The sequence below is a fragment of the Zootoca vivipara genome, chromosome 12 (genome assembly GCF_963506605.1).
Source record: "Zootoca vivipara chromosome 12, rZooViv1.1, whole genome shotgun sequence".
NCBI lineage: Eukaryota > Metazoa > Chordata > Lepidosauria > Squamata > Lacertidae > Zootoca > Zootoca vivipara.
Window position 1 is genome coordinate 21,174,552 of NC_083287.1, and position 24,991 is coordinate 21,199,542.

Here is a 24,991-nt window from a genome sequence, read left to right on the forward strand (position 1 = left end):
GTGACGTCGTTCGCTTTTCTTCTTCTTCTTCCTGACAGCCGATTGGTGCAGCGAGCCTGTGTGGCGTCAACCCGGGACAAAGATGGCGGCGTGTAGTTTTTTTTTTCCTGTTTCCAGCGGCACCCGGTCGGCGTTAGTAGAAAGCTGGTCATCGGAGAGACGGTAGATCCGGTCTGGGGCATGTCTGTTTTCCACGACGAAGTGGAGATCGAGGACTTCGAGTTCGATGAGGAGACGGAGACCTACAGCTACCCGTGTCCCTGCGGGGACCGGTTCCTCATCACGCGGGTAAGCGGAGTGGGGTGCGCACGCGTGTACTATATTCTGAATTCAGAAGTGCCTTCATACATGGTCCATAGGGAGAAGGTTTGGATCTGGCATTATTGACGGGGCTGTTTCCTCTGAGAGTGTTACTCCTGCTTCTACCCTTCATTTTCTTCTACATGGCTCTCTACTCTGCCTCTTGGATCTAACTAGCCTTTGACAAGAGGGTTGAATTGTGCTGATACTCTTAGCACAAACAAGGAAGTGCTCGTCTCCTTCAAGAATGACTGGTTACTGCTTTGCCCTGTCCAGGCGATGATAGACTTGTGTGTCATTGCAGGAGGATCTGGAGAATGGTGAAGATGTAGCCACCTGTCCAAGCTGCTCACTCATAGTAAAAGTCATCTACGATAAGGTGAGAAATCGGCTGGGGAACCTGAGGTGCTTGTCCTCATAAATGTGTACATAAGAAGCTGCCTTATCCTGAGCCGAATCCTGTGGCCCATCTAGCTCTGGCTAGATGGGTGAACCAGTGACCCATCTAGTGGCTGGCAGTGGCACTCCTGAATTTTTGATGCGAGTCTCTGCCAACCCTTCCTGGAGATGCCAGAGGTTGAAGCTCTACCAGTGAGCTACGGCCTTTCCCTATTTACTTCTGTATGAATTTATTCTTGTTCTTAATGTAAAGTATTGGAGAATTATAGTAAACTGTGCTATAAAGGTAAAGGTAAAGGGACCCCTGACCATCAGGTCCAGTCGTGTCCAACTCTGGGGTTGCGGCGCTCATCTTGCTCTATAGGCCGAGGGAGCCGGATTTTTTAAAATAAAATGCTTTTGGAGGGAAAAATCTTTCTAAAGATATTTTTCTATTTAAGTTACATTATAGTCCAAAGGCTATTCATCAAGAAATAAGGATTTGTTTTAAGTTTTTCATGTGTGCTGAAACTCAGTCTAAGTTGTTTTTTTTTAAAAAAAAATGTTTAACAACATCAGTTAACAAACATGGATATACATATGCTATAATGTTATCGTTTTAGTTAAATAAGTTGTTTAAATTGTTAAGGAAATGATTTTTTTCTCCTTCCAATAAAGTACAGCAGAAAAGTTGTCCAAATATAAACAGCTACCTTATTAAACCTCACAATAATTTCATAATTATCTGTCTATGCATTTCTAATAGTATAACCAAATCAGTAATTTTTGATATAACTGTAAAAACTACTCTGAAAATTTATTATTCCAAAAATGAAACCTTCATCTGGTTGTAAATATTAAGATTATACCAGCAGGAATGTTTTTCTGTAAAAAAATAATGATTTAAATCAAGTCGTACTGACTAGAGATTTAAATCATGATTTCAATCGATTTGATTTAAATCACCCTGTTTTAGACTGCTGTTCTCATTTAAATCCCGTTAATTTCAGTGGGAACTAAGTGTAATTAAGCTGGTCTAGATCTAATAGGGTTGCCATATTTCAAAAAGTAAAAACCAGGACACCCTGAAAGCTGTTGAACTTTTTAAAGGAAGACCCAAAGTTGTTCAGCTTATTTCCCCCCCACAAAAACACCAAAAAAAATGTAACCCCACCCCCAATTCACTTGCCATGATCCGGGAAAAAGCGGTACCTTTCAGAAATCCCCCCCAAACATCAATTCTGCCTTTGAAATCACAAATGTATGGAAGCCCTAGGATCCTGACATCTGGAGTCATCTGGAGACATCTGAATGTGTTCACCAGCCATCAGAACTGATTTTACCCTTTAGCCTACAGGGCTTTCCCTTTCTTTCCTCATCTCGGCAGTTTCCCATGCACACCCAAAATCTGCTCTAACGGGTTGGGAGATTTTGTGAATAGGGGGCTACAGTGGGAAGTAGAGGAAGAGGAAGTCTAATGGCATGAGACTCGTGTGACACTTGTTATCACCCATTATTTTTAGTTTTCACCTTCTGAGACATCCATGCACTTGGCGAAATAATTTGCTTGCAAAATATAATTGTAATCATTTTGGGAGACCACAAATTCAGCATGAATTTTAGTCGAGGGTGCCAGTGACTGCTGAGAAAATATATGACACCTATTTTTTAATATCTATTTTAGGAACAGTTTATGTGTGGCGAAGAAGTCTCTGCACCACCAGCAAACAAAGAACTGGTTAAATGCTGATGATCGTTTGATGAACTTTGCTGTTCCTGGAAAATTTGGGCAGAAAGATGTAAGCACACCTGTTCTGAAGAGACTCTGCATAGCAACTTGCTCTTTCTCATCAGCTTCATCAACAGCTCGAGAAAAAGAACTGATGTGTCAAAAAATTTCATGTATTTGTGTGCATAAGTTCTTAATATATTTAAATACATGGAGTAATCTTCCACATGTGAGATTGAAAATGGTGACAGTCCACAGTACATGAAAGTGTTAGAAGTGCTTGTCGCACTTCTCGGACAATGGATTATTCTATGTGGTGTACAGATCGAATGGCTAGATCCTATAATATGAGCAAGAAGACTATGCTGCTTTTTTTAAAAAAAGAGAGGGGTTCTGTATTAGAGGCCAAATTTGTTAAAGTCAAGCTTATACCAATTGTCTTGATGATCTTTTGTTTTCTGCAAAGCTGCATCATGCTAAACTCTCTTGTCTTGCCAAACTGAATAGCTTACAATGACATTTCTATTTTCCTTAGTGGGTTGCTGTAAAAAAATTTAACACCAGACCTGGTATTTTCAAATATGGAGCCAAATCTTTCTGTACAGCGGGTGTGGGGAACCTGCGGCTCTTCAGGTGTTGCTGAACTACAACTCCCATCATCTTTGGCCATTGGTCACACTTGCTAGGGCTGATGGGAATTGTAATCCATCAACATCTGAGGGCCACAGGTTCCCCGTACCTGTTTTCAGTTGGCTTGACTTAATTGTGTTTAAACTTATGTAAACTGTTAGTTCTTATATATGCCACATCAGCTAGTCTCCCTAGAGAGAGATCCAGTTACTGCTCCTTCTTATATTTGTATCTATAATCCTCATCACTGCCTTACTTGATTTGTGAGTGGACTTTTCAGTTGGGCTTGCAATTTCAGGATGTGAGATTTTGGTGACACTTTCTGAGTTGAAAAATATCTACCCTGATGACTTCCACTTCAATCTGTTTTTCCTGAATTCCTATAAGTGCACCTAAATATCAGGTTTTAAATTATTAGATGTCCTGTCCACACAACTGTAAATCCTTCAGGCTTACAATTTAATATTTAAATTCCTAATCTTGGAGCTGTGGACAGGCACACACTGATTTCATTTTTACTGTTTTTCACTAATAATCCAGTAGCGGAGTTAGAAGAATCTTTAGAATCAAGCAATCTATTAACTTGCAATCACGCAGAATGACATTGTGCATTTGTAAGACTTTGAGATCTCCTTTCTGACCAACAACTTGTCATCAATCAAATATGTTTCTTTGCTGTTAATTCCATTTGTTAACAGCAGTTGCTTCTGGTGGCCAATAGGTGGCACTGAAAGTTTGTAGACTGATATACTTTTAAAGTACAAATACTGTACGTTTGAAAAGTAAAAAAATATTTATTTTGCATTTTAAATGAACTTTAACTTGCTATTCTTCAATTGTTTTAATATTTCTGCTTTAATGTGATGGATTTGTGTAGAAAATGAGGTTTTACAAAACATCATACATTCTGCTCCAGCTATAAAATTAAGGATCTTGTTCATCAGAATAGTTGTTGCACTATTTGACCCTTGAATATCATAGTGGCAGAACTATTTAGTACCTACTTTGATTTTCTGCTTGCTGTGTTGGCAGTAAAAGTGAAGCAAGCTTGGGAATCTCATCTAAACTGTCATGCGTGGGACCAGGCTTTCCCCATGTAGTTAGATGTGTAGTTAGACTGACCAGATACATTTTGGCCTGCTGTGCAAAAGCATAGAAGCCTGCCCAGAAAAGATGGATTTTTCACTTTGATTAGCTCTCACTTCCCAAGCTGACGAGCAAATTCTCTCTGAATCTCTACAGGGTTCTTAATCTAAGAAGTTCCAAAGCTAAAGATTGCAGTACCGCAGACTTCAGATGTTGGTACATTTTTGAGAAAACATTTTAGAAGTCCATAAAATACGTTGATATATTCAGTGATCTGAACCAGTTAAATTCTGTCACTATGCTACCAAAATTGAAAGTTCTTTTCAGAGGAGGATTTGTCAGCCTGCCAAGTTAAGCCAAACTTCGTTCAGCAGTTCTGTTTGCCAGCCCCACACAGATCGTGAAAGATCACCCAAATGTAGAATTTCCACTCAGGAAAGCCGAGTTTTCCTTGCTCACTGTATTTTCCTTAATAAAGAAAAGTAGCCGTGCTGTGTCCTTGGTTCTTTTCCATACCAAACAAAGCAGGAGCGTATTTTGTCTCATTGGTTTCGCCCCTCCCATTCACTGGTTGAGTCAGTTTTGTCATCTTCGCCTGCAAAAATAGGGCTTTACTTTTGATAAATTAACCAAAGACTATATGCAATCCATGATGTGAACAGTACAAGCATTCTGCAGGTTCTCTTGAACTCCCATTATGGAGTAAGTGGGGACCTATTTGCCACACACAACAATATATGCTTAAATCTGAAATCATCTTATGCATTTGAATTAATTTAGTTTTACATCAGCATAAAAACCTTCCCAGACATTTGGCTTTGGTGTTTGACATTGACCTGGCAAAGCTACGACCACAATCTTCCCACATCTAAGTATTTGGACATGATTTCTCCCACTGTGTTCCTTGGGCTCAGTGGCAAACAAAGACTAACATGAGAAAATTCATTGGGGCATTTTTTTTCAGGTGGTCTCTTCCATTCCTTATAGAAATTGGGCTTTGAGTGTGGGGGGCCCCCAACCTTTGGAATGTCTTCCTGTAAAACATTACATAAGCACTGTCTCTAGTCTTTCACCATCTGCTGAAGATCTTCCTCTCTCAACAAGCCTTTTAAGTACATACCTTTGTCCTGTTATACATCTGCGTTGGAATTGTTTTAATTGTTTTTATATACAGAATTGTTTTTAGATGTTCATTTAAGGAACCTTTGGCAGTAATTTTCAATATATTGATCAGGAATGTTTGTTTAGCTCGTGAGGCCTCCACTTGAGTCCTACTGGTGCTCTCCAGAAAATATTTTTTCCAGTTTCAAGAAGAATAGTTTTAACCTACTTTTCATAAATTATACAACATACTAAATTAAACATGTGCCTTCTGGCAGTTTGTTCCATAAGATTCATTGAAAGAAAAATATCTCAGTATCTTGCATCTGTGTAGCTGGTCTTTATGATATCTTTCCATATTGCCTAGTGAAGCATTCTGTGCAACCTGAAAGCAGCATAAACAAAAGTAATTTCTTCTCTTCTGTATCTCCTGTTTCCTGGAATCAACCCGGCATTCACTGCTATACCAAAACACTATGGTAAAATTTTGGTGGGAATGCATGACTTAGGCATCTGCTATGTTGTCCATTTTTTGTTCCAAGAAAACATACTCAGCTCCCCTTTTCTTGCACCTTGGAATCAAATGGATGAAGCAATAATGGGGTTCAGGGAGGTCTTCATAGTCATCTCTCATCGACATGGTATGAATGATCAAATCGCCACATCAGATTGGCCTCTTTGTTACATTTCTGTAGACAAAAGTCTGTCTTCATGACCCCAATGCACTTACCGGAAAGAAAATGGACAATCATTCCATTCTGCACATGAACAAAGACCAAATAATGTTAGGCTTATCATCAACACTATTTATCAGTCACGTAAAATCACTATCTTTTGTTTTCAATTATGACATTTCTATCCCATCATATATGAACTGATCTCGGGGCACAGCATGTGGCATAAAACAATGGTCAATACAATAAAACAATAGCGTAAGCACCTTGTTTATTGTATTTCTGCATGATTGCCAGAGTCCCAAAGAAATGTAGGAATTGCTCTTAATGGATTTGCAGTGGCTTGTAGTGCGTTGGCCTGTTTCACTGCTGATTGGTTGGTGTGGTCAAGCCATACACCTTATCACTCCTGTGATGAGGGCATATGCTCATATCTACTCAAACATCAGGTTGAAAAACGCCATCCCAGTTTTGATCTGCGCAGCATTCCTTTGTCTAGTTTGGGACACATAGTTTACATGCAGCCGATGAAAGGATTGTGGCATAAAAATAGAAATGTTTGCAAACCTCTGGATGCCTTGACCCATCAAGCTATTTTTGCTAATATAGCCTTGAGCCAAACTTGGCACTTACCTCTTTCATATCCCAGTGCTGTGAGCTGTTTTCCATCTTTTTCGTACAGTTTTGAAGGACAACTTTTTCATGTTCGACATCAAAGCAAAGCTGGGGCATGGAACCAAAACAGATTTCCTTCATGCCATTGTATTCAACGTGCTAAAGAAGCAAAAGAACAACACAACTGGAGAACGGGGTGGGGTGGGGGAGCTAAAAGACATAATTTCCTGTTTGTGCTTGCTAAAATAGGCACCAAATGACAAAAGGAAATGCCTTTTTTTGCGCATGGCACCCAAGCCAATATGAAAGGGATGAGATGTTTCCCTTTGGGGTGTGAGATGTGGGGCAGGCGAACCAAAACCTGAAGCCAGGAACACTAGCTTAGAAAAAAGGTGATATAAGGAGTTGGAGAAGTTGTACGTGCTGATCTCTGCCACTAAGATAGCAAAATTTTGTGGGGGTTTGTTTTTAACCAGTCACAAACTAGCACAAAACAAAGGGAGATTTAGCAGCAAGTCATGCAGTTCTAAACCACTTGTCTTACACTAACTGATGTTGCAGCTTATTGTGGTGGTACAGATAACTTCTCATAGAATAATGGCGAGAGCTGGGGAAAGACTCCAGTTGTAAGCTTAACCAGCCTATGGAAGTAACTTTAGGTGAATCACTCTCATTTCCTTTCCCATTATTGAACATTGACAACTCTCCATTCTTTTCAGCTCCACGTATATCTCTGCCTGCTTCCCAGCCTCCCTAATATACAGTACTTTACTGTATTTTTCGGACCATAACACGCACTTTCCCCCTCCTAAAACGGAAGGTGGAAGTTCGCTGCGTGTTATGGAGCGAATGCGAGAGCCAGAGCCCCGCACCAGAGCCGCCCAGCAGCGGGAAACTGGCTCTCGGGCTGCTTCTGTGACAGTGAGTGAGGTGAGAGTAGAGACAGAAGGGGGCCCTCCCAGCTTCCACCCTTCCTTCCCCCCTCTCTTTCTCTCTCTCTCTCACCCCTCCTATCCATCCTTCTTTACTTCTATCTCTCTCTTCCCTCCCTCCCTCTCCCTCCCTTTCTCTCTCTCTCTCTCTCACCCCTTCCTTCCCTCCTTCTCTCTCCCTCTCCCTCTCTCACCCCTTCCTTCCCTCCTTCCTTCCCTCTCTTTTCCTCTCTCTCTCTTTTTCACCCCTCCCTTCCTTGTCTCTCTTTCTCTCACACACACACCCCTTCCTTCCCTCCCTCCCTCTTCCAACTTGAATAAAATTTGGGGGGGCAGGTAAGCCCCACCTCACATACCGTATCAGCCTCCCCCCACCTCCGCCGGGTTCAGCGAGGGCAGCGGAGGGATGCTGCTCGTTCTTCCCCGCCAACCCCCGCTGCCTCCTTCGCTCCCCCTCCAGCGCCCCCCTCCCAGCCTTTTAGAGGAGGAAAACCAGGGAAATCCCCCCCTTGTTTTCCTCCTCAAAAACCTAGGTGCGTGTTATGGTCCGGTGCATGTTATGGTCCGAAAAAATACGGTATATGATTATATATGGGCCTTCGTCTGAGTCTTCCTTCCAATTTCCCTTCAATTATTTCTTGGACTCGCACTACGTTTCTGAAACTGTTCCCTATAATGTTTTTATCCCCTTTTTTCACACTTCGAATGAGTTCCTCTCCTACAATCCTATTAGTGTTGCTTCATTAACACACTTTTCTACATAACACACATTGTTGTTATTTGTTTCTGGTGATTGATTGGGTTGTGAATGCAGTTGCAGATATGGCCAAAATGGCACCAAGGGTGTGGAAATACCAAAATAAAAGCAGCCCAATGTGGAAGGAGTGCGCTCAGTTACAGAGAATTGTTGGCTGACTTATTGAGGAAGGTGTGAAATGTAGTGGTCAGAATCAAAACAACAGCACTTCACACTGCAACTTTTTGCTGTAATCCTAGTCTGTTTCCTGCTATTCAGCTTACAAAGTCTCCTAGAAAAGCTAATACAGGATCACTGCAATCCACGACATAACATTGCAACCATAAAAGAGGCAGTGATGACAATGGGCTTTGTCTTTCTCTCCGGCTCACCAGGTGGTTGGTTCTACTGGCTTTTGTGGGGGGAGAAGGGGCCCAGTTCCAGTTAGTGAAGTAGCAACTGTTGAAGGCCATGTTTGCAATCTTCCTTCAGGTGGATTCAGAATTCACATTTACAAAATTTATGGGAAGTCCTTATGCCTATAAAGAATCCCATGTGGCTAAATGAGGCCAGGAATACTGTACCTTTGAAAGGCCCCATCTTGGAACCTTTTTCTGACTTGATATAATTGTGTGCATGCTTTGAAAACTCAAATTACCTGGTTGATATTATCACTACAAGGTGACAGCGCAAGACAACCACCACCAGCATCCTGTTGAGTTCTGTACTCTGCACAGAGTCCAACCCCGGTATTGTACAGCTGTAAATAAATATTGATATGAAATAAAGCAAAAACTGAGTTGAAAAGATATTTATTTCCCCTTTACATTTATCATTTGTGTGTGTGTTTGTGCATCAGTTTTACAATCCAATTTATATGTGCATGTCTGTGATTCATAAGTAAGCCCTATAGCCTTCAATGGGACGTACCACCAGGTAAGTGTGTATAGGATTGTAGATTTCATGTACATTTTTGATCAAAGTCATTGCATACCAAGGCAAATTTAAATAAGTTCATATGATAAGGACTGAACAGAATCATTTGTATTTTAACATAAGTAATAAGAGTGTGCATTACGTTCAGATGAATCCCAAACTGAATCAGGGTTCCTTGGAAGGCTTCATATATGGCAACAGGTGTAGGGCAGGTGGGTGTGGCATGGCTTCATGGGCCAAATGAGAAGGTCTAGTTGGCCTATTTTGGTTCACAGGCCAGAAGTGCCAGACCACAGTGGTAGTTGATGCACCCGCTAGTGTTTTGTGGGCAATTTGTGGTTGATACACACCTCTAAACATAGTGTGCAATTAGCTTTTTCAAAATTAGAGAGGCATAGTGGAATCTCATTTCAAATATGGAAATTTAACAACGTAGTGTTGCGTTTTAATTCTTGAGATTGTAAATATTAACCTTCTCAATACCATATTTTTGTTTCCAAAACCTGATTATGTTTCCACCTCTTAGTATAATGGCTGATGTTTCATCTGCTCTCTTTAACAGTGAAATCCCAAACATCATACACATGTCTGCTCTGAAGTAAGCCCTGTTGCGTGCAGTAGAACTGACTGCCAGGAAAGCGTGTACAGAATGGCAGACTTAGTCTCACAATTTCACTTAGGCTGCAATCTGGTATGACAACTATGGACAGAGCTTCATCAACTTGGAGCAAATGATTTCATACTTTTGTACCATCCAGCAATTTTCCTCTAGGTGAGTACCATTGAAGTCAGAGTACTATTGACCTCAGTGGGGCTCATCTTTAAATTGGATTACACTGAAAAAATCAACAGCTGAAAAATTGTAATTATCATTATGCATGTATGGCAGTGATTGATGTAGTGTTGTTTTCCATTGATTTTGGGGGGGGGGAGCTGATTAGGGGTGCCCCTGCACTATTTTGTGTCCTGTCTGTCTGTCTGCTCTTTTAGATGTGGTAGCCAACTAATGTTATGCTGCACCTCCATGGCAGCCACTCATGGCACTTTCTCAAAAATTTAAAGGGGTCCACTGGCCTCAACATTTTGGCGACCCCTACTTTACATAAATAATAACACTAAAAAGTTCAGTTGCCAGAAAGTTCGATTTAATAATGAGCCTCAACAGCAGTATAGATTTCACTTGCCTTGCCTGAAAATCTTGGTCCATGTTGGAGTGGGTATAATTCAGGATACACATCTGAGATAAACCACTGGAAACTTTTGCATCCCAGTCTCTTTTGCAGTAGAACACGCTCTGTGCAGTTCAGCTTCTCAGTCTGTGGAGAGTACATAGAATAGTTATGAAGTTATTAAACACCCTTATATATATTTGAATATCTGCACTAGTAATTCACACTGCATTGTAGTTTATTTCTACCATTCATTGAACACCGCAAGTTAACATTACTGTTCTTGTTCTTGTTGTTGTTTAGTCGTTTAGTCGTGTCCAACTCTTCGTGACCCCATGGACCATAGCACGCCAGGCACTCCTGTCTTGCACTGCCTCCCGCAGTTTGGTCAAACTCATGTTATTGTTCTTATAATTATGAAAACTCAGCTTCTTTTTTCAATTAAACACACACAAATATCTGGGGCGAATTTACACTGGTTGGTTATAACGTTAAACATGTGTTATAAAAATGTGACACCAGAGGGCACTGCAGAGCAGCGATCCATAGGCAATGGGAAATTGCATTGAGAGCTATATAACTTTTTTACATCTTTTAATAGTTTTTTTACAGATCAGTGTAGATCCAGCCTTGGTCTTAAAAATGAGACCTTAACATGAATTTTTGGATCATGTGACTGCCACATCAATACATGATTTGCCCAAATCATGTAAATGGAACAAATCCTGTAAAAGGAACGATCTTCTGGGAACATTTATTTTGAAGAAGTTTCATTAAAGTAAATGGGAAAGAAATGAAGTGAAGGAAAAGAAAGTAGGAAAAAACAAAGGAGCATGGAAAGGAGTTTCCAAAATTTGAAGGGTACAATATTTTGTAGAATTTAATCTTTTAACTTGGCTCTCCTTCAAGAGCAACTCCTTCTGAGGAATTTACCTTCTCAATTAAGCGTGCCATTTTGTCCTGTTGGTAAAAGAGATATTTAAATGAACCCAGCCAGGTCTCAGCTATCCGGATTTTGTTCCTCTCTACAGCTTCTTCAGCAGGAAAGTTGTATGGTATGCCTGTTCGATAGACATGTCCCACCCGGGAGCATGGAATGATTTCTACGGAGCCACCACAGAGCCAGGCCTGAAACAGAAATGAAGTTTTGTTTTTCATTTTGATTTTAAAACATGATCCTGTCTTGGCATGGATGTAAACAGAGTCGCCGAGTTCCACCCAACATTGGGGAGCCCACTGTGCAGTAGCTGCCGCAAGGCTCAGCAACACCTACCATTGCTGCCAAGAGTATGTTTCATGTCCAACAATGCCCTTTAAGCCCCAGGCTTAGCTGAAAGAAGATGGTGACAGGAAGCCAGTGATCCCTGGGCACTTTCCCTTCAGTTCATCCTTTCAGTAAATGGCCATGCATTCCAAGTAGCCATTTTGTGTTACGATTGCCCTACGGCAGTTATTCTGCGTTATGCGAGATCGTGGCCCCAAAAGATGTGCTTTTTTTGCAGGTTTTTGCAGTTTTGGGGGCGCCGCACAAGATTACCACGGCGCTCAAAATGGCTGCCATGCCGTCACGCAAAAATAAAGAAAGCTGCATTGATGCGGGTTTATCTGTATAGCCTTTATTAGTGCTGCCCATGTTTTATTTTAGTTTTTAGATGTCTTAGATGTTTTAACTTTGTACTGAGAATTGTATCTTTTCTGGCTGACGGTTGAATAAATGATGATGATGATGATGATGATGATGAAAAATAAAGAAAGGGATGTCCCATTTTCCCCACAACTGTTGAGGGATATGTCATGTCAAAACATGATTATCAAAAAAGATGAGACGTGTTTATCTCAAGTGCTTACCTTTATAGATAACTCAATATTTTCAGCTCCCCACGGGGTCATGTCAGAATCATAACCCCCTGTATTTTGGAAATAATGTCGGTCCACTGCTACTACTATCCCGGGTATTGCTGGACTCCTAGAGAATGTTTAAATGTGTTAGATTTATTTTATTTCATTTTTAAATATTTCATTCTGCTGGATTTCCTAATGCATAGAGAAGTAGCATAGCACAAAGAAATACCTTAAAAGCCTCAAAATAATAGTCAGAAGATATATGACCAATTAACAGTTTCTGTTAATTGGTTCTCATGGGAAACTTACAGATTCTTGCTTCACACAATTAACTCAAGGCAGTGACAATTTACTCTTGGCAGGAAGCCAAGGTCTGCCTGGCCTGGAAACAGCTCTCTCATTGGTTAATGACCAGCACTGAACTCTGTTATCTAGGAATGCTAGCACAGTTGTTTCTCGTTAGGTGTTAGGAGTAGAAGTGCTGTGTATATGGTTGGAGAGAGAGAGAGAGAAAGGATTTATTTTGCTTTGCTTTGTATGCAGAAACTCTGCTGGTTTTATTTTCTTTTAATAAATCCTGTAAATAGTTATTCTGCGTCTAGCCAACTAGTCATTTCCACCTCAACTAGCTTCTGCGCTGTGCAGGAAAACTCTGCTACGTTTGGGCTAAAGCCACTAGAGCTATGCCTGACACTTCAAAATTCTAAGATGACCTTCTCCCCAGCAGCTAAGGGAGAGATTTGCTAGCTGATTCTTAGAGGTAACAGCAATAGGTGGTGGTGAACCATTACCTGATGGGACTGATGGGAGACTGTCGTACCTTCTTTTCGCGTTCTGGCAGTGGCTTCCAGTGGAAATCTAATTTCCAGTCAAAAACACCTCTTTGCAGGCCCGCAGAGTGATAATACTCAAAGGTCTTCCAGTCAATGACATCGATGACAGGAGAGACAATCCGTCTTCTGGAAAGAGACAAATGTCCTGTTCATTTTTACGGATAATTTGCGGAACTTGCTGAACATGTGCGAGAGGAAGATAGCAGCCGCAGGGGAACCCCCTGGGTTTCTTGAAGCGCAACAAATCTTTAAGAAAAAAAACCCAGGGTAGAAAAAAAAATCAGCCCAATACAGATTGAGCAAGGTCAGTGATCGCAGAATGCTGACTTAACTGTTGGGGGTGGGACCGAAAAACCGGTTAATTAGAATTCTATCCCTACTGAATTCAGGATGAATCCCAAGATGACACTGACGATTTGCTGGTGCGCTGAGAGGTATTGTCTGAAAGTGAGCATCTCTGTAAACACCCAGGTGGGTTTAGTCCCCTTCCCCAAGTCAAGACCAGAGACTATTCATTGCTGTCATCCTGCTCCAGGAATAATGGCATGCGACAGGCGGAAGGCAGCTGTACCGTTAGGCAATTGCTTCTGCATTCAACTTGTTCCTGAATCCCTACGTTCGGCTGACGCAGCATCATGCAAAGCATCATGGTCATTATTATGGGTTGTGGTGACAGAAAAGAGGGGGTCACCATGGTGCAGATCTGACAGGGACTGGGCAGAGGAGGAATGATGGAGACTGCCTCCCCAGCCTGACCCTTCCAGAGAAGAAGACAGTTCAGAATTACAACAGAGGTTTGAGGGAGATCGCAGCTCAGAGGAAGATGGGGTGAAAAGTTGGGAAATAATGGGAGAGGAGGAGGAGGCAGAGCCGGAGCAGCTGGTTGACACGTTATCACTAGAAAGCATTCCAGACCCACCATCTCCCAGAACCCAATGAGCCTTAAAAATAGGAGAGCAAAGGGCTCAGAAGCAAAAGGCTCTCAGCGCCAGCCGTAGAAGGGATGACGAATGAGGAAGTGGGAGAGGAGGGGACAGGGGAATTATTATTTTTCTGGGGGTATCCAAAGCACACGCAGTACGGGCTCCTCTTTTTGTTAACAAGTGTGGCATTTAATGTAACAACTTCATGGTGAGTACCAGAACCTATTTTTCTAGGGGGGAAAGCACTAAATTACAGATTTAAAATGTTCTTATGAAGATATTGCTACAAAAATAGTAAGATTGCCAGATTCCCATGAAAGGATTGTAAGTTTTAAGGATGAGTTGTCAAGAAAGGAATGGAAAATGAATGTATTTTAATCTTTCTCTCTGCATGTCATTTGCCAAATTCCCAAAGAGTCAATGTGATAGCGTAGCTGGAACAATGTTTAAGCTGGGGGGGGGATGTACGTTATTAAATCTTCTGGTTGTAAATCAGCATGATCCTATGGAAATAAAATGAACACAAAACAAATTTACACCAGTTAAGATTCAAAGTCCAGTCTGGCTACAAATGATTATGGATTTTTATAGAGCAAAACCAAAAGTGTGTGTGTGTGTGTGTGTGTGTGAGAGAGAGAGAGAGAGAGAGAGAGAGAGAGAGAGAGAGAGAGAAACTTTACAGAATCAAAGGGCTAAAATGAATAATAAAATTAGCTGTGCTATCTTACCTCTTGTTTGTACTTAAGTGCTTCTTTTGAAAGCATCTGTTTTTGTCATAATTGCAGGAGAATATAATCTTTTCATAGTGAATTTACTACAAAGGCATCCATTTCCAAAAGAAAATAAGAAGAAAGTTGGCAGGTGCTTCTTAAATTCCTTTCATATTTATTTATTTATTTATTTATTGCTTCAAAATTGGCAGGCAATCAACAGCTCCTCAACACTTTAAAATGGAGCACAAAATACTGGCAAGTATCTGCTAATGTTACTCTATGGAATCAGGCAGTGTGAGGGGGGACTCTAACTCCCCCCATCTCAAAATGCCATTAGCAACACTGGTTCCAGGCAACTGAGCTGGGAGTTTGGATCATGAGGGACTGTTTCAAACGTTTGCTTTGGAATATGCCAGGACCCTCCAGATGTCGTTGGACTACTAGTTTCAGCAGCCCAGCGAGCATGTGAAATGGTCAGGTAGCTCTGTGGGTTAAACCACAGAGCCTAGGGCTTGCCGATCAGAAGGTCGGCGGTTCGAATCCCTGCAACGGGGTGAGCTCCTGTTGCTCGGTCCCTGCTCCTGCCAACCTAGCAGTTCAAAAGCACGTCAAAGTGCAAGTAGATAAATAGGTAACGCTCCGGCGGGAAGGTAAACGGTGTTTCCGTGTGCTGCTCTGGTTTGCCAGAAGCGGCTTAGTCATGCTGGCCACATGACCTGGAAGCTGTACGCTGGCTCCCTCGACCAATAAAGCAAAATGAGCGTCACGACCCCAGAGTCGTCCGCAACTGGACCTAATGATCAGGGGTCCCTTTACCTTTACCTAGTCCAGCAACATGGAAGTTCATTAAAAAAAACACAAGGTGTTTTTTTTAATCAAAAATAATTGGCAATGAAATGACTTCCCCTGTTTTTACATAAGCATGAACATTGTCCATTATTCTTAGAGGTTTAATATAAATATTGAAGTTAATTAATCCTTCTATTTTTTAAGCTTAAATAAACTTTAATAGTTATTGTTATTGATTTATACAACACTCTGAAAAGGACAAAGAACATTCCCCAATAAATCATATCTGTTGTCCTCAATTTGTTTTTCAAAGTAGATTTTCTCATATGGCTCTGGTATGTATATTGTTAAAACCAGATGCAGCTCGCTGTTTGGGCAAACTGACCACATCCTTTGGAACCACATAAAGCTGAGGTTTTGTAGGATCTCTTTTTGCATAGGGACACATTGCAAAGAAATGCCAAACGTATGAAAACCAAAACAAAAGCAGGGCAGCATTAAAATTTCTCCCCCTTCCACCCAAAAAAGGAAAGGAAAGAGAGGCCTTGAACCTCAGCAGATGCCAAAACACATTTTATGAATATACTGTATTTAAATAGCCCAGGGCATTTTGACAAGTGTCTTTGTCAGGAGGTGACAATTGCAAGTTCTACTGTATTAAAAAAAAAAAGTGCTTCCAAAACGTTTTAGGCAGCACCTGCTCAGGCCAGGGACAGACGGACCAAATACCTCGGTTTAAGTACCGTACACAATTGGTTCCGGACATCTGTACTTAACCTGAAGCGTACTTAACCTGAAGCGAACTTTCCCATTGAAAGTAATGGAAAATGGATTAATCCGTTCCAGACAGGTCAGCGGAGTACTCAACCTGAAGCGTACCTAACCCGAAATATGAGTGTAATTGGTTCTGGAAGTCCGTACTTAACCTGAAGCGTGCTTAACCTGAAGTGAACTTTCCCATTGAAAGTAATGGAAAGTGGATTAATCTGTTCCAGTCGGGTTCACGGAGTACTTAAACTGAAAGTACTCAAACCGAAGCGTACTTAAAGCAAGGTATGACTGTAGTACCTTTGTTCTTGAACTTAATCCATTCCGGGAGTCCATTCGACTCCCGAAACTGTTCGAAATCCAAGGCACGGCTTCCTGCACTCAATCGGAAGCTGTGTCGGACGTTCAGCTTCCAAAAAACGTTCGCAAACCTGAATGCTTACTTCTGGGTTTGTGGCATTCGGGAGCCGATTTGTTCAACAACTAAGCCATTGGGGAACTAAGGTACCACTCCAGGATTTCTGTCCACCCATTGGATAGGCCATGCCATAGGTCATGGACTGGTTGGACACAGAGGAATGGTGGGAGGAACCATCCGGGTGACCACTTGGGGGGAGGAGCTCAAAACCTGGGGATTGGTGGTGGGACAACGAAGAGGCAGGAGATTGGGAGGTGCAGGTTTCAGAAGCTGAAGAGGTGACAAGGGCTCAGAGAGCTGGGAGAGTCTGTGGCAGAGAGAAGTCCAGAATCAGAGGCATGAAAAGCAGAAGCTGAAACAAAAGGATAGGATGAGTGAGGCCAGACTAGGCAGAGATGAGTCAGGCTGGTGAAAAGTCACAGGGATATCTGAAGCGCCACACGTTCCCCATCTCTGGTATGTCAGAATGGAAAGGCAGCCTGCTGCCCTGTCCTAACACTCAGCTAGGAGGTTTCCATTTCTCAGAGGAAAACAACAGGGCACTCTTCACTCTCTCCATAGATGCAGCTGGGAGACTTTTGCGCTTGGAAACCTCGCAAGCAGTAGATGGCAGACTGAGAAAGACAACTGATGTGGCTCTTTGTCAACCTCCCAAGCTTAACACACCAGAGATGGTGTTTACAGGCTTCCCAGCTGAGCCTCAAGCACAGAAACGCAGCAGGCCCCAGCTGGATGCCTTCCATCCTTCTTGAACCTGATTCTCTACTGAGACGCTTTGAAATCATCTTGCTAAGCACCAAGCTTGGGGCAGTGTGGCTCTACACCAGTCTCCCAGGCCTGACACTCGACTGGGAGATGTGTGGCCTTTCTGGACCAGACAATGGAAAAAAATATTTTACAATTAACAGGTCAAGCAACGTAGGCACTCCATGCTTACCTCCTGAACTGTCTCTCGGGATATTGTAAAGAAGCAGAAGCACGAACAAATTGTGTCTAACAAGTGTATAACATGAGGAAGCTGGGTTTTTTTGCTGCTTTTTCTTTTCTGCTTTAGCAGTGCCTTGTATGTGAACTAATGCATTCTTTCAGAAATTCTGAGGCTGTTTGCTTATGAATGTTTCATAAGCCTTGGAAATGCGAGATCTAAAAGATGATGATGCAACAAGCCTGCAATTTTGTTCTCCCCCAAAATGCTAATTGGACAAAAGTCGAAACTCCTGCTGGATTCATGTTCTGAATTAATATCATTGCGCATACAATCCCTTCTGGTAACATGTATTATGCTAATTAATTTTGTTAATATATGATTCGGTTTCCCATTCTATAGTGTGCCTGTACAGTATGGAATTATTATTGAACATAATGTGTGTGTGTGTGCAGGGTGTGGGTGTTTTGATTGTCAAGAAGCTTCCCAAGTTCTTTAAAATTTTATCAGCCCTCTGAACACCAAATGCAGCCAAGCACCTCACATCTCCAGGCACCGTAATTTGAAATGAGTGAATACTAGATGTGGAAAACAATTTTTAAAAATGACATATATGTGGCCTGCAACAAAATGTTACAGCATGGAGTTATCCTGTTCAGTGTTCCAGCCAGCCACACCCTCCACCACCATATTCCATTCCATACCATTCCCCCTTCCAGCTGTGTTTCTGCATCTGCTACCTCCTCAACAGCCAGCCAGCATTCCATGACCACTGAACAGATGCTTGGCCCTCAATGGTCCCCCCGTTTTACCCCCCCCCCCTAAGATTTTTTGTACTTATTCAAACCTCAGGGTCCCCTAGTCTGTTGGCCCTCCTGTTTTGAGCATTTGGGCTCTATAAGCAACGGTGCTTATAGAGGGAATGGCAGTCAGGGAAGAGAGCAGAACTTGAGGCAGAGGGCAGAATGCAATGTAATAAAGGAAACTGGTGATTGCCAACCCCAGATTTCTCTTAGGTGACTAACGAGGGGCTCTTTCACAGGAGAATCACTGGGACTGGTTCTCAAATGGGAAGCGAACCTAGTTTGAGGGGAAAAACAGCCAGAGGGGCATCTGTAGAGGAAAATTGGCAGGCCTGGGTAGGTTTAAGCAAATCTCCCCTCCTCCTCTTCCATGTTGGATGCAGTGTGCCTCTTAATACCAGTTGAGGGATCGCGCAGGCAGGGAGAGTGCTGTGACAACTGGGCTTCCCAAGGGCACCTGGTTGGCCTCTGTGAGAACAGAGCACTGGACTCAATGGGCCTTAGGCTTGATCTAGCCGGACTCCCCAAGTGTCCCTATTTTCCAGGGACAGTCCCAGATTTATAGAAGCCATCCCGGTTTCTGATTTGATCCCAGAATGCCCCGCTTTTCCTTAGGACGTCCCTATTTTCATCAGAGAAATGTTGGGATGGTATGGAGTTATGCAACCCCTGAGCCAAGCAGGGTAACTACCGTATACAACCTTTAGGAGATATCTGAAGGCAGCCCTGTATAGTTTTATTATGTTTTTATATAGGTTGGAAGCCACTCAGCGTGGCTGGGTATAAATAATAATAATAATAAAGTTATTATTATTATGGAACAGGATGTCCCTATTTCTATCGGAGAAATGTCGGAGGGTGTGCTCTGTACGTTCCTGCCCCTTGCTTCAACATTCCTGTTATCTCAGTAAAAATGTTGGTTGGGAAATGCATGTTTACCGAGACAATGCCTAGTTCCACCCACAGGTCAACCGCTGTCAATGTTGCTTTGGGTATTTGTTGGCAGCTTATGAAAACCTGAGCTTTGTGATCAGCATCAGTCATTCTGCCACAGCAACCGTTTAGGCTGCAACCATTGTCCCCTAACAATGAACCAAGACAACAGGGGTAGAGAAACAGTCATTTTACCTGTCGCTTGCTAGTCTGTCCAAGAGAGGCTCCAGCCAACCTCTGTGACACTCGCAGTGGGAGTCCATGAAGACCACAACGTCCCCTGTGGCTCGGGCAGCACCAAGCATGCGGCCTCGGGCAACCCCCAGCCTTTTGTTGCTCCGAATCAATTTCACACCTGCCAGCTTAGAGATGTAGTCACTCAGGGATGACTTCAGAAATCCTGCCATTAAAATAGCAAGGGTTTGAATTTTAGTTCAGAGTTTGAAGAGGTCTCTCTAAGAACCAAGCTTGCAATGTTTCCAGAGGCTAGCTTTTCTTTTTTCTTTTTGACCCAGAAATCTACAAAGTCGGAAGAAAACAAAGCACAGAAGAGCTTTATTTAATGTCTAGGCCTGCTGGTCTGCCTGTTTATCTACCTGTCTGTCTTACCAATTTCTATATCGTTTCCTTGGTTGTTGGACTAATTCATACATGCCTGTACATCACTGTCAGTAACAAATCACTATACAAAATATATGATATGCAACTGAGAGTTTGAACTGCCTTCACTGAAGAAATAAAATGGAAGCTTCAGAGGATGGGAAGGTTGGACATTTGCCAAGGCACCAAGAACCACAAGAGGCCCATCACCCTAGCAGTGCTACTCTGCACAGAATATCCTTCTGTGGGGGGTGGGGTCCATAGACACTATAATTAAATGCAATAAGTAAAAGAAGCCAATGTGAATTTTAAAGGAATGAACACACCAAACCATTCCTCTGCTTGCGTGTGGAAACCTTTTAACCAGCCCTAGGAATAAATTCAGACAGGACTCAAATTTTTGGTTTGGTTTTTGGCAGAATTTAGGCCACAACTTTATTGATTACAAATCAAGTGAGTGGTTGCATAGGCTCTGGTTCGACTAGCTCCCTGCACCCTTGCAGGCAGCGCTGATTCTGGGCACCAACCATAAGTCAGCCTCGGGTGAACACCTGGGACAGTGGCAAGCAGGGGGGTCTGCTAGGCCTCCACCCAGAAGGAACTCAGGCTCAGGGCACAACCCCGCACGGGGAAGACCAACCATGAGTCCGTGGATTCCTTCTTAAAGGAATACCCAATGGATAGGGATGGCTAGGCATCCTGCCACCCCTATCCACATGAACCTATCTGCAACCTTACAAGTTGTGACGATTTGCTACGCAGCAGGTGAAACCCAAATGGCACCAGCCAATCAGCCAAGTGGGGAAAATTTCTGCTGTGCCCCTGTCCCAACGACAGGCAACACACGACGGCATAGCAAAGTCAAGTGCAAGCCCTAAATATAGGGAGAGGTGGGCGGGTGTTCCGATGCACTGAGCCCAAAAGAGGAAGCTCAGGGACACGTGCATCTGGAAATATAGTGGTCCCTTGATCGCTTTGACTGGCATCCCTCTTGCCCAATTGCTCCCAAGATCGAGGGACCACCAATAGGGTGTTGTGGCTGCTCCAATGTTCCCACCCACAACACAAGGCCTGATTACCAGGTCCCACCGCAACACGTGCCCTCTTGGTAGGGAGGACCCAATTTATCCAACATGGCCCTTTAAATACCGTGTTCTGCAGACATCTGTTAGGAAGAGTCTGGCTGTGGGAGCAAGAAAAGGATCTACCTTGCTCACTCAGGTCATCTACGAGGATGATTTCTTTGAGAAAGTCCTTCGGGGCTGTATCCAAGACACTGTGCACTGTTCTCAAGAGAGTAGACCAGGCTTCATCATGGAAGCCGATAATGACACTTGCTGTAGGCCGACTGAGGCTGGGTTCTTGCTTCAAGCACCTGTGTAAAGGACAAAATGTAAAGACTGGAAATTATTGTTGTTGTTGTTGTTGTTGTTGTTGTTGTTGTTGTTATTATTATTATTATAAATTCACTGTTAAATACAGCCCTACAAATTACATGGAACCAGGCTTGTGCCTGGCTATCTTACCTTATACATAAAGGTAAAGGTAAAGGGACCCCTGACCATTGGGTCCAGTCGTGACCGACTCTGGGGCTGCGCGCTCATCTCGCATTATTGGCTGAGGGAGCCGGTGTATAGCCTCCAGGTCATGTGGCCAGCATGACAAAGCTGCTTCTGGTGAACCAGAGCAGCACACGGAAACGCCATTTACCTTCCCGCTGTAGCACTTTGACGTGCTTTTGAACTGCTAGGTTGGAACCACTGTACTAAACAGGAAGTGTGTGGAGTATTTTTTTGTTTCAGGCATCAGTGCTGATCCCAGCATGTGCCAGCCAAACAGAAATTGGCTGCATCTGCATAATTAAATCCTTAGAATCCAATGCCATGTGTAATGCAAAGACAGCTATAATGCTGCCATTATTCACCCCTTGTGAGTGAATGGATGCCAGCCAGCAAGTATATATTGCTTTACTTAAAACAAGTGACTGTTTTCAATTTCCTGTAAAAATCAAAGCTTATCCTTTTTCATTTAGGACAATATCACCTTATTAAAGAGGACCCAGGTGGCGCTGTGGGTTAAACCGCAGAGCCTAGGGCTTGCCAATCAGAAGGTTGGCGGTTCGAATCCCTGCGGCGGGGTGAGCTCCCGTTGCTCAGTCCCAGCTCCTGCCAACCTAGCAGTTCGAAAGCACGTCAAAATGCAAGTAGATAAATAGGAACTGCTACAGCGGGAAGGTAAACGGCATTTCTGTGTGCTGCTCTGGTTCGCCAGAAGTGGCTTTGTCATGCTGACCTGGAAGCTATCCGCCGGCTCCCTCGGCCAATAATGTGAGATGAGCGCGCAACCCCAGAGTCGGTCACGACTGGACCTAATGGTCAGGGGTCCCTTTACCTTTACCTTACACCTTATTAATATACAATTTCATGGGTGGAGATGCCTTTGTGGCTCCGCTTTAGCCTTGTGATGTGAAAATTGGCTTGTATGACTCAGGATAACCTGTGAGAACTCATGGAAGATAGATGGCCACATGCATGTATGCTCTTATGCAACAGTAGAGCTGATAAAACCTGCAATCTGCTGCTTCTTACCTAATGTTAGGGATGGCCTTGCATCAGCAGTCAAAGGTATCACATTTTGAGATAACTTAGAGGAGAAACCTTTTCAAAAACATTGTATGGCCATTACAGGTATCAGCGGATTGGGGAATCTGAGCTTCTAGGTTTCTTCCCATTTGAGTTTTCTCTGACAGTGTTCTTGCAACTTAAAAGTTTGCATGAAATGGTTCTTAAAAGGTATCAGTTTATCTGTTTTGTTTTCCTGACTTTCATGTATTGTGCTAGTTCCACCATGAAGTCCTTAATTGTGGCATTACAGAACTTAATAAAGATTATATATGATGCATACAATCCTTCTACTGTTTTGCATAATACGTTTACTAAGTAGCCGTATTGCTTATAAGCCAAGGATTCCTGCGGGGGAATTAAATATATTGTAAAACCGGATTATAAGCTGTTTAAACAATATCTCAGTTTACTTCCTGTACAAGTGTCATTTAGTAATAGAATAAACTCATTTCATTTTCTATATGAGGTGGATGTCATGCGCGCACACCTTGGCCACTCACATCTATAGTTACTGGTTGCTAGATGCAAGAAAGAACTACCACCCAAATCGTGCACCTGCTATTTAAAAAAAGCGTTTTTCTTCAAAATGTTCTGCCATTCCCACATTTCCCAGTAGAGGGCACCGCCCACCTAATTAAACAGCAAAACTGCACACTCAGATTTAAAACTTGTTATGCACCTGGTTGAAGGAGTACAATTCCTTCAGTTGCTAAAGAAAGTGGAGCAGAAGCAGCTGTGGTGAATTCTTTAACTTTCCCCAAACAGTGTGTTGCTCATTCCTTTGTGTCTGAACTGGTATATCCAAGGTGACATATCGGAAACTATAAGTTTTGCCAGTATTATGTAAGGGTCAGAAAAGAGAATTACAAAAAACCCACATCACAGTGTATCAATGACTTAAATTCCACAGTTGCTCTTAAATTTATTTTTGCTTGTTATGGGTGATGCGACAAAATGTAAGCTGTTTCCTTCCAAGTTTTATATTGTTCATTCTGGGTGACACTTTCTGCCACAACCTCCATTCTAATCTAGGGAATATTTTTAATGTTTGATGTTTTATCTTATTTTTTTTATATTCTGTTGGGAGCCTCTCAGAGTGGGCAGCGTATAAATAAATTATTATTATTATTACTATTAAGCAAACACATACACACACAGTGCTCTGTAGGGTGCAGATTATGAAAGAAATCCTACTGTTTTGGGGACAGGGAGGGATAAATCTCACGCTGAGATAAAAGAGATCTGCATTCCAGAGAGGGGCGAAAGAATTTTTGTTTCTTGAGATCTGGAAAGGTTAAGGTTAATTAGGAAGTTTTACTTACAAAGAATGCCGTACCTCAGGTAGCTCCCTGTGCAGAGGGATCTGTTTGCTGAGTGCTTCATTAAACCCATAAGTTTCCAGGCCACCTATTGCCAGCTCACTTGCCCCAGTCCTTTCTCCACCCTGCAGAGAAAGAGATTTCAGCAGGAACTCGGGTCCTCGCACCTGTTTGCTCTCCTCTTGCCTTCTGTTTTGCTGCCCGACCATTCGGTATCCTTTCATGGCTCTGCTATGGTTTCTCTTGGCTGTGAGTGACTCTACAGCCACCAAGAGCTCATCTTCCTTTAGGGAGATGAAAGGCGACAGCCCCTCCAGGGGCAAATTCTGCTGGCTGTCCTCCTGAGCATCTAAGATCTCTTGAGTTTCACCAAAATCCACACGGTAGCCTTCTTTAGGGACAGACCTTGCAAGCTGGAGTATCATCTCCTTGTTCAGATCTTTAACGGGTGGATTCAGCATTGTTGCCATCATCAGCAGAAAGGCCAGCATTAGCACCAGCAAGAGAAACTGCAGTTTCGGTGGCCCATACCTGCATCTTGTCCTTGGGTACATAGTTCCAGTAGCAAAGTCACACAGATTGTCATGTTAAAAGCCAGTCACACATGCCTCGTGGAGCAGTTGTCTGGTTTCATTGCAACCCCTTGGGGGACCAGCCAACAGGTTTCCATCCTCTTTGGATATTACCGCTGATGCTTCATTCCTTTACTTGCATCCAGAGAGAACAAAACCCTAGCTCTTAGAATGGCTATATTTACTTGGGAAGGAGACCTCACAGATTAGATGGATTCGCTTAGCAGAAGAATGATCTCTTGTCATTGTACAGAGTTCCAGCTTTGTTTCTGTTTGTGGTGAAAATGCGACGAGTCGGCCAAAAAGTCCATTAAAAGTATCTTAAAAGTTGAACTGATTTCCTTCTAATTCTGAAAGGGGGGTGGGAAAACAACAACTCCAAATTGTCTTGATGGTTTTCCTCCACGGGTTGGCTGCAACAGCAGAAATAAATTCCAAATGTTGTCAGAGATGCAGAGGAAAAGGACTTTCTGTTGAAAGCAGAGTTGACAGTTTTTTCTCCCTCTCCTCTGATGCTTCAAGATCAATTGATGCAAACTACTCAGGCTGAGTTTCACACATAAGTACACACTTTGCCAGACATAACAGAGCAGTGTGTGTGTGTGTGTGTGTGTCTTTTTTCTTGGTCCTAATGCCCTCACTG

The 24,991-nt window shown here is 42.7% G+C and overlaps 2 protein-coding genes across 3 annotated transcripts; one reads left to right on the forward strand and one right to left on the reverse strand.

The window, feature by feature from the left end:
• Positions 1-77: 77 nt before the first annotated feature.
• Positions 78-4,598, forward strand: DPH3 (diphthamide biosynthesis 3). Its single transcript, XM_035128944.2, has 3 exons — positions 78-288; positions 605-679; positions 2,363-4,598. Exons 1-3 carry the CDS (start codon positions 181-183, stop codon positions 2,426-2,428), a joined length of 249 nt encoding a protein of 82 aa, XP_034984835.1. The 5' UTR covers positions 78-180; the 3' UTR covers positions 2,429-4,598.
• On the reverse strand, positions 2,881-24,991 carry GALNT15 (polypeptide N-acetylgalactosaminyltransferase 15). 2 transcript variants are annotated; one of them, XM_060280689.1, is made up of 10 exons: positions 23,780-24,991; positions 21,042-21,208; positions 19,429-19,633; positions 12,920-13,087; positions 12,135-12,252; positions 11,220-11,414; positions 10,302-10,433; positions 8,840-8,941; positions 6,532-6,672; positions 2,881-5,949 (listed from the first exon to the last, which is right to left on the reverse strand). In XM_060280689.1, exons 1-10 carry the CDS (start codon positions 24,328-24,330, stop codon positions 5,848-5,850), a joined length of 1,881 nt encoding a protein of 626 aa, XP_060136672.1. In that variant the 5' UTR covers positions 24,331-24,991; the 3' UTR covers positions 2,881-5,847. The 2 variants fall into 2 exon arrangements, with proteins under 2 accessions (XP_060136672.1, XP_034984836.2); XM_035128945.2 differs by having other exon boundaries at positions 2,881-5,982.